Source organism: Thalassophryne amazonica, chromosome 13 (genome assembly GCF_902500255.1).
Source record: "Thalassophryne amazonica chromosome 13, fThaAma1.1, whole genome shotgun sequence".
NCBI classification, from domain to species: Eukaryota; Metazoa; Chordata; class Actinopteri; order Batrachoidiformes; family Batrachoididae; genus Thalassophryne; species Thalassophryne amazonica.
In genome coordinates this window covers 19,861,610-19,871,528 of record NC_047115.1, presented here as the reverse complement: position 1 = coordinate 19,871,528, position 9,919 = coordinate 19,861,610, and the positions used below count along the sequence as shown (strand labels likewise).

The 9,919-nt window shown below is 42.3% G+C and overlaps 1 protein-coding gene across 1 annotated transcript in view; it reads right to left on the bottom strand.

The window, feature by feature from the left end:
* LOC117523201 (serine/threonine-protein phosphatase 4 regulatory subunit 3-like) overlaps nt 1-9,919 on the bottom strand; it is a 27,154-nt gene continuing 17,235 nt past the window's right edge. The window contains exons 8-16 of the mRNA XM_034184653.1: nt 8,177-8,308; nt 5,525-5,627; nt 5,397-5,438; nt 5,038-5,196; nt 3,589-3,758; nt 3,348-3,487; nt 2,741-2,889; nt 2,510-2,646; nt 1-1,136 (exon numbers count right to left, since the gene is read on the bottom strand). Of these exons, the coding sequence (XP_034040544.1) occupies nt 1,026-1,136; nt 2,510-2,646; nt 2,741-2,889; nt 3,348-3,487; nt 3,589-3,758; nt 5,038-5,196; nt 5,397-5,438; nt 5,525-5,627; nt 8,177-8,308 (1,143 nt within the window). The 3' untranslated portion in view covers nt 1-1,025. The remainder of the gene's footprint in view (nt 1,137-2,509; nt 2,647-2,740; nt 2,890-3,347; nt 3,488-3,588; nt 3,759-5,037; nt 5,197-5,396; nt 5,439-5,524; nt 5,628-8,176; nt 8,309-9,919) is intronic.

The following is a 9,919-nucleotide window of genomic DNA, read 5'->3' as shown; positions in this document are numbered from 1 at the left end:
TTCAGACTTTGGCTGCAAAATTACTTTACTGCAGTTTCAATATCTTTAAAACCAACATTTGCAACTTTCCTGCATTTTACATTGAATCAAAGGGTGAACAGTGACCCCGCCTTTTGTGAAAAACAAAACACCTTTTCTGCCCTTTCAAAATCAGGTCGAGAACAAATATTTAAAAAGAAAACATCTGTATAGTATTTTTAATAAATTTGTGAAATACAGGATCTGTGGATGACACAGTCGAGCTGTGCGTTCGTGTGTGCTCGCACGTGTTGTATAAACGGACGTCGTGGCTGTGGAAGGTTGAGTCCTGGTCCTCTGGGACAAACCCTCCCTGCTGTTTTCTGGTACAATTTGTCATTTCTTTGTTCCCATGTGTTTAAATGTTTTGTTTTATTTGTCTGCACTCCCTGAATCCCTCCACGGCACCTTCCACCAGTCAAGCGCTACTGAAACGGCGGCGGCTAGTCCTGCTAGCCTGACTGGATCTCGAACAGTTCACACGCCAGCCGCTTGTGTTCTGCCTCCCTGTTGTCAGTCCAGCTCATTGGTTCTGCTTCTGAGAGAACATGAGGGGAGTGGTCCAATCAGAACACACGAGGGCAATGTGCTGCAGCTTCCTTGCAACTGCTGCTATGGCAACAGATCTGGGGAACACCTTGGCACTGTATTTTCCACTGTAGCCTCTGGACAAGAGTAAGATGTGAAACACAATTGGGGGTGAGGGCATACATGAAGTAAAGATGATCAGATTTCTCCTAGAAAGAATAAAACGTCTGGACCTCCAGGAGGAGCTGCATGTTGAGTGCGTAAAACGGGGGGATCACTTGCAATAAAAAGAGAAAACCTGTATTTATCTCTTATCACAAAGAGAAAAGAGGAGCAGACATGAGGGGAAGCAGAGTGAAGTGGAAACCATTTCCTCCCTCAGGGTCCTCGGTCTCAGACCAACAGGCAGTAACAAGGACCAACAACACGACCAGAGGTGGTGCGGCTCCATGTCCATCACAACTGTACGGAGGACAGTCTTAAGAGCTCAGACGGGGCCGCTTCCTTGGAGACTCCTCCTCCTCATCACCATCATCCTCCTCCTCCTCCTCTTCGTCATCAGGGTAGTCCACCAAACCGACCAATGCGGTCTAAGAAGTGAGAAAGAATTAAAAAAAAAAAAAAGTCAGAACTTTGTATCACTAAAGTTACGTTGTATTGTAATTGTAGAGCTGTGCAGTGAAATGCAAACGTTAGCTTTACGTCACAGATTTTGAACACATTTGTTGACACCAATAGGGCTGCACAATATATTGACTGAGCGGCGCCATTGCAATATGCATGTGTGCAATTGTTACATCACAGGAATCGTGATGAGGCATAATTTACCATGTGGGCTTATATTGCCAAGTGATGAAGATAATCTAGTTTCGTTTTCATGACTAACCAACAAAAGATGTCGAAGACACTGAATTTACCTGAGTAAAGGATCCTGTTAGCGCAAGTGTTGAACGTGCACCTTCTCCCTTGCTGCACGCGTCAATCACATTCTCGGCTGGGGAGGGAGACTCCCCTGCAACATGTCTTGTTTTCGGTGGCCAAAAACAGGCCCCAGAGCAGCTAAATCCGAAAACGGTGGATTTGCGTCTGAAACAATGTCATAGGCCCACCGCTTTAACTTCAGTCACTCATAATTAATGACATGTTAAAAGTGTAATTTAACTTTTTTTTTTTTTGTCTTGGTGGATCATTAACGGGATTTATTTTCGTCAAAAGCAGAAAGCTGAAGAGACAACAGATGGCTGTGGAGAACGCTGATAAATAAATAGAGTGCTGTGATGCTAACAAAATAATTGCAGAAAGGACTTTCAGCTTTTAAAATAAGTTCTCTTTTTCCTTCAGCTCAGGCTGAGAAATGCACCCGCAGTACCGTATAACACCAAGCGATTTCTTTTAAAATGCTGCATTTATTCACAAGCAATTTCCACAATAAGGAATTAAAGCATTTCCAAACACTTTCTTCTGTTGATAACAGTTTTGCGCGGGCTGTGATGATAGATCCACACTGAAAGGATAAAACGGGTCATTAAAGACCACTTACTCAGTGTGCCACTATGAAACATTCTTCTGGTGCTACACTGATTAACTCCTTACCACCAATTATGTACATGTTCTAGTCATCTCCAGTTTCTGTGAAAGCGTTATGGGCGTTTTCAATACATCCTGAAAAATCCTGCAAGATAGTCATCTCACAATGGCCAAAAAAACAAAAAACACAATGTCAATTGTTTTTTCTCTATTACTGTGCAGTTCTACTGTTGTTGCTCTTTATGCGGTTGTCCAAAGACAAAATGAACAGTCTCTGAATCTGAATTTATCAAATGCATTTTGATTTTGCGCATCACAGCCCCATCAGCTTAAAAAAAAAAAAGTCTGTTAAACATTGTAATTTGGTTTTCAGGTTAACAGACAAAGTGAGCCATTTCAAACAAAGCTGGGAGCAAGAGCCGCTTTATTTACACACCTTTACTACGGGTGTGGCAGGAAGCGCAACCGTCTTGATTGAGGACGCTGAACTGTTCGGAGGGACAGCTGGTGAGGTGGGTGGGATCACAGCAGCTTTCCCGCTGTTGTTGGCACCATTAGTGCTATTAGCAGCTCCTGCAGGAACACTGATGTTAGAAAATGGCAAACTCCACTACCCAATTAAGACGCTTTTCCATAACCGTACTCCCTTAATGCAAGTGCTACATACCTTTTTTGGCCTCCATGTACTTGCCGTAGCTGTCAGAAAAGTCATCATCCATTCGGCTCTTCTCCACAGCCTCGCTGTCGTCATCATCTTCATCATCATTGAACCACAACTCCTCATCCTCATCCAAGGACCGTGCATCTCTACGATACCTTGAGGTAAAAAAAAAAAGTACATTTAAGCTTTTAGCTTGTTTGATAGTTTCTACTATTCAGACGGCACAAACAATATTTGAAGTTGAAGTGAGTGACAAAATGATGTTTTAAGTGCACCAGCAACAATACCCTTTATTAAAATAAAATTAATCTTGCAAATATTTCAATAACCGTCTGATTATTTTTTGTTTGCGGTAAAATTACTTCAACAACTTACAATTACAGCTCTTCGTTTGAGATGCATTAATAAATGCTTCCATTTCAGAAAAGGTCTTTAAGAGGCAGTCCTCTTGGTTTCCACTGCTCAATCAACGCTTTCACACAGTATTTTCTCATTACTGCCATCTGCTGTTTTGGTGAAAATCACAACAGCAGGCCAGCATAAAAGGCTACCGACAGCCCCAAGTGCAACTTCAACTGAAGGTTTTGTCTCCTTCCTGTGAGTGCTTACTGACCTGCTGAGTCTCTGACTCTGTCTGTCTTTCTCCTGCTCGTAACGACCTTTCAGGCCCTTGAAGGTCTGAACGTATTCAATGGATTCAAGTGCTTTGTAGAAGTTATCCACAATATGAGCGATAAGGGACTTGACGTCCTCCTGCAGAACAAAAAAGACATGACAAAAAACTCCTTTAAGTCCACCTTTGGTGTTGCATGCACACAGTATTGATTCAAGCTGGGATTTGTGTCTCTACACACCACTTTAATGAATTCAAAGAGTTCTATGATGGCTGAATTGAGCAGGTTGTATCTGGTGCCATTGTCCAGCAGGGCATTGATGACAGGCTCAAAAAGGTTGCCTTTGATGATGTAGCGGTTGTAGTATTCGTCCTTCAGGCCAATAATCCGGCGCATAAAACGCAGGGCACCTTCAGAAAACCACAGACAACTTAGTTAAAAAAATATGCCGCAGTGTTTTGGAAGTGACTTGATAAGAGTCCAAACTTTTTATTTATTTTAATTCTTACCAGCAGTCAGCAGCTCAATGTTAAAAACTCTTAAACAGTCTGCTGTCCATCATCAGTTAGTCTAAGCTTTCAACAGAAGGTGTCGCACATGAAAGTCAGACACTGCCTCCCTCCTGGAATATGTCACTGCAGACGTGTTTGTTTTTCCATGAAACATCCCCTCAGTGTTTGCACTATCCCTTGATGCTGCTGAAACTTCTTCTCCATAATGCCTGTTTCACACCAGACAGCTATGTTTCTGAAGTCAAAGTGTCAAGACAAAAATGTATAAAACTTAATGATTCTTCAATGTGGTCCATGTGATGGTTTTGTTGGACGGCAGCTTGGTAATTTTGCTAATGTGCCTGACCATCAATCAGTACTGCTACTCTGCAGCCCACATTTGGCACGGCCTCGCCTGGCGTTAAAATGAAGAATCTCTCCTGTTGTCACTGGTACATCTCAGAGGAGAGATTCTGATAAATATATTACTACATGGTTGAGTTTGACTTAGTCCCATATCTATATTCTGGGAGTGTTATTAATTTTGGGCCCATGTTGTGAAGTCAACAGTTCAGAACTGTTGAAGTTGTTGGGCACTCTTTGCTGTGTCGCTGTTGATTGGGTGGGTGACTATAACCATTGGAACTGATAAGTGCTTGGTTCTATCATCTGTGTGGCATGGTAGACATTTCTCTGTTGTATTTTATTGACTTTTGTCATGGGTAGTACAGCCAAAGCAGATCTGCTTGAGGTTTCTTCCTACAATCAAAAAAAAAATGTCCCAAGGAAGTTTTTTCCTTGCCCCGTTGCCAATGTGCCTGCTCTGGGGGGTTGGTAAGGTTAGACTTTACACCTGTGAAGTGCCTTGGGGTGACTTGTGTTGTGATTTCACACTATATAAAGAAATAAATGAATAGAACTGAAATGTGCTCATGAAAATTTTGCTTATACCCAGATATAGGTTGCACACATGCAATTGGTGCCATTTCACAAAAAATGCCCTCATATTCACTCCAGAGCGTCACACCTTTATCCGCACTTTGCAATCTGATTCCCCCATCCCCCCTTGGGGGACTAAAAGAAATTTTAGGGGAAACGCTGAACTGTGCAGCGTTAGCTCCCATAGCACTGTACCTTTGAATAATACAGCTGTCACAGATCAAATGTTCAGTCATTAAGTAAGAAAGCAGACACTTACAAAGAGCGAGGAAGGTATGTTTTGAGTTCATGAGCACGAGAACTCTCCTGAGCAAGTCTTTGTTCATGATGTAAGTTTTGATGTGGTAGGTGTGGTGCTCCACACAAAAGGTCAGAAGCTCCAGGATCAGTGCCAGCAGCTGAGCAGTCTGGAAATTGTCTACACAACAAGAGCATTTCACACCAATCAGACTTAAATCTTAACATTTCCCAGAATATATTTAACCTGCAGACTGCATCACTGTCAGCATACACATAAGGATTTTCAATCTGAGTAGCATCTAATTAATAGAAAAGTTGCTGCAAGGACAAACTACAGCATGAACAACTTTGACTGTTTAATGGTTGTCTGAGTCCTACCTGGACACACTGGGTTGATCTTAGTTGATCCCTCTGGCAGCTCTGAAAGTCCAGCACATACACAGTAAAAGCCACGCAAACACTTGAATTTAACTCACAGATGCAGAGAAATAAGAAGAGCAGCTCACCTTTTGTTTTGTTGTCATGTGCAGTGTTGGCCAGCAGAGGCGCAGTCAGCACATGCATGCAGTATTTATAGAAGAAACCCAGAAACTCTGTCTTCTCTGTTTTCTGAAAGACATCAAACCCCAATATGAAAGGCTGTCACAGAGGTGTTTATGCTTTAGTGCTGGACTGGAGCAGCAGGTGTTTTCAGGTACACTATACCAGAAGTTCCAGGACGGTTTGGAGACAGTGAGACAGGAGTTACTGACACAGTTTGGACATGTGCAGAGGAGGGACACGGTATTTTGACAAAAAGATGTTGAAGATGAAGCCACCAGGCAGAAGGAAAAGACAGGGGCCAAAGATGTTTAAGGATGCGGTGGGTGTGACAGGACAGGGTGAGATGGATGATCTGCTGTGGCGACTCCTACTGGGACCAGATCAAAGAGGATGATCACATTTACAACCACTGGATACATGAACATTTTCAAGTGACTGAACGAGTATTGGACTTCACTTACATCAAATCAATAACAAATACGATCAGTATGGTAAGTCTGTCTGGAACATGCAGTTCTCAAAAACAGAGCGACTGTGCAAGAAGGAAATTAGTGAAGGAAGCCACCAAGACAGGTATAGCAATTCTGGATAAGTTCTGCGACTACAACTGGAGAAACTCTGCATAGTAAAGCATCACCACTCACAGCTTCATGACTGTGTGGAACAGAGAAGGATTTTCATATAAGAAAACATGAAAGTCTACATCTGAGGCTCCTGTGTGCCTCCTGGAAAAATAACTAACATTATGTCTTTTTATACCCCGTCACACCAGAGCACAAACAGCGTATGAATGAGAATTCAAACGACAGTTGTGCAAATTTGAGCTACACTCAAACGCCTCATACAGCATTCTCACAATAGTTGGCACATTTGTACGGCCAGAGCACACGCACTCTACATTCGTGTTGCACTCGTGTTGGAAAACATTGGAACGGCAGTCGTGTGCATTCTGTCTGCCGTACGAATTGCCGGATGTATCCCCGTCACACTAGAGCACAAATGGACATTCGAAAGTCATTCATGCATATCGAGCTGCATTCGAATGCATTCGTGTGGCGCTTGACAAAAATCAGCCAAATTCGCACGGCCAGCACGAATGTAGAGGACATGCACACCACTGTCGAGCTGCATTCGAAATGGGGAAAATTTGAAAGGCAGTCGAGGGCAGTCATACCACAGTCTGACTGCATTCAGAGCATTCTGATCATGTTTGAGGGAACCTCGAAATGGACCAGGCACGCCAAATCCTGCCGGCACGTCCCGAATGTGCCCCCCAACCAGTGCAGGGCGCGCAAAGGAAATATTGTAATATGCAGTCTGTGGCATGCAAATATTATGCGCACTAGATGTGAACATTGTGCAATCACACCGAATACAGAGTATCACAGCAAGTCAGCGCATCTCCGTGACACGCAGTGCAGCATCTGGATGGGGTCTAACAACCACGATAACAGATTTATCCTCTGACACATGAGGTGGACTGACAATGGATGTGTGATATCATGCCCAATATGGGCATAAGTGGCGCATCGCGCAGAGCCTTTGACTCGCTGGTGGGCAAGGCGTTGCACAGCTGCATGTGGTGTTAGAGCTGTGATGGTCATCATAATTCACATACATTATGTAACCCATGAGAGGGCATGGCCGTGTATCTGTACCAGCCCAGTCAAGTAAGCTGCGCAGCGAGTCAGTGCATCTCAGAGCCGCGCTACACCACGCACAGCTGAACAGGCTGTCACAGCTGTAATACACATCATATCCAACCCAGTGATCATATCACAGTAGCACATATGAAGGACTGACGCTGGAACTGTGTTACCAAGCCATCATAGTATGAATAGAATAATCGCCTTTGAAACGGCTCCAGATGGACCCACTCTGCACAAGGTAGCCATCTTGCAAATGGGCTGGACTGAAAGGCGCAGGTGGATAAATAACCATCTTTATATATTTTTTTTATTCCCCCTTTTGACAGATATGTGTCAGTAATAATTACATATGGATCAGTAATGTAACACAGTGACGTAGATGGTACCATGGCAGAATCCATGTGGAATTGGAGATGTCCAACGCTTTGTATAAGCCTCCCGTGATCTCATGGCCTCCTGCACCTTTCAGTCCTGCTGGGATAACAGCTGATCAAAGTGCTGCACATGCAGCTGGTTCATCCACACACCATGCTATGTGCACGCGCTCATAAACAGCTGATCGCTTTCCTGCACATGTGCCCGCACTAAACAGCTGATTCTCGGGTGTGTGTGTGAGCGAGAGACAGCTAGTGTGACAGAGCCCTTAAGAATGTCCTGTCATTTAAATCTTGTCCAAGCAGAAATAATGTCCCTGTTTTTCCCTTAGTGAATGTCAACATTTGTAAAATGATAGTTTAGGACAAAAAAACAAACATTATATTGGCCTTCACAATACCACTAATGGGTTAATTCTAGTACAAGAGTATTTTCTTCAATTTAAAACAAAAAAAGAAGTGCATATGTCATGATCACCATTGGCCAAATTGAGTGTGACAACATCAGCAGAATGACAAAAGTCCAACATTGTGTATCCTAACTGGAAAGCATTTTGAGATGAATATTCTTAGTCATCTGATTTTTACTTACATTGGTGGATGCCAGCATGTTCTCAGGGTCAATGAGTGTCCTGAGCAGACCCATCAGCTGGACAGCCCCTCCCAGCTCAGGGTCAGAGTCACAAATCATCTGCTTGATCACAACATTTATCAGAAGAACATCCTATGATTGAAAAAACAAAAAACCACACACACACACAGAATTTAAGACAAAGTCAGCATTTGACAACAAGAACATATGTAGTTCAGAGAAGCTGTATTCAACATAAAGGTTTTGCATCGTTTTTTTAAAGCCGGGGTTGAATGACAAAGTGCAGGTTTTCATTCAAATTAGCTGTGAGCTAGTGCAGTGAGCACTTAGCACCACTCGCTTTAATAAAATAAACTTCCACAGGAGAGGACTCGCACTCACATAAATTTGTCTTGGTTTTGTCTATAACCAAAGATACTCAGGTTATTGTCAGGAAAGAAACTAGTAATCAAAGCACAAAAATATTTACATTTAAGAATAACTGAAAAAACAATCAACTATGAATATAGTGTGTGATTAATGTAATCGTCAACTAATCATTGTAGCTCTACTAACAGGGCTGTGAAATGAAAATTGTGAAATCTGAGGAAAATGTGCAGGGGGTCAGGGGGAGCACAGGACCCCCAGGAGCCGGGGTCTAGGGCCTGCGGGGTCCCAGAAACCAAATTAATTTGTATCTAATGATACATTTTCAGCATCTCCTGGAAGAAAAATATCTCAAAAGAAGTGCATATGATCCTAGATTCAACCTTTCATTTGAACTATCAATGATAATGTTGAAATAATACAATATGACATGGAAGTAGGACCTGGAATGATTTCCTTTTTAATTGAAAACCAAATTATGCATTAAGTCAGAACAATGAAACTACAAGAAATTCACAAAGACTGAAAAGACTGTTACGGCATTGCAAAAACCAGCTACCAAGCTTGTGGAATATTTTAAAAATCATGGTAATATAACATACCTTGTAGTGAAAAAAAGTCACATTCTTGTATAAATTACTGTAAATCCATTCAAAGCCACGTCTTTTTTCCAATGAAAGAAAGTATCCAACCCAATTAAAAAAAAGTCACATAATCTTGTCTGAAATCCTGTTTAAACAGCACAATGTTTATTTTTCAGACAAAAAAAAAAAAAAAAAAAATTCTTACCATGTTTCCTGAGGGCACAAGTTGGAGTTTGCTTTTCCCATTTCTTTTAGCTTTCAGATGTGTTAAATTCAAGCCAGCGACAATTCCACAGATTCTTGTCCTTATTAAACTTTTTCAAGCCGTCTTTCTCACCATCTTCCCTCTGTCCGACATCGCTCCGTGACACAAATGTGCCGAAAAATTCTTCTTTTAAAATTTGATGGCTCTAAAGTATGCGATGTCCACATGCTACTTTTAGCTTCAGTGTCTTGGAGAAGGCACACAGCATCGCCGTAGCAAACAACCAGTCCTGTTTTACTACAATTGCCGTTACAGCCAGACTTTGAGTGAGCCATTTTTCTCCGCAGAACTCCGGACACTGATTTGTGTCTGTTATACAGATTAGTGTCCACAGACTTACAAAAGTTGCACGATGTCAAACAAAAAAAAGCTTTGCGATTGGCATTTTAAAAACTCAGTGACGATCACAGAGTACAACACTAACACCCACCTCCCCACGATGAAATCCGCGGAATTCCACGGATCCGCAGAGTTTTCACAGCCCTGTACTATACGTGCACATGGCCAGACTGAGAATGTAAAGGGTGA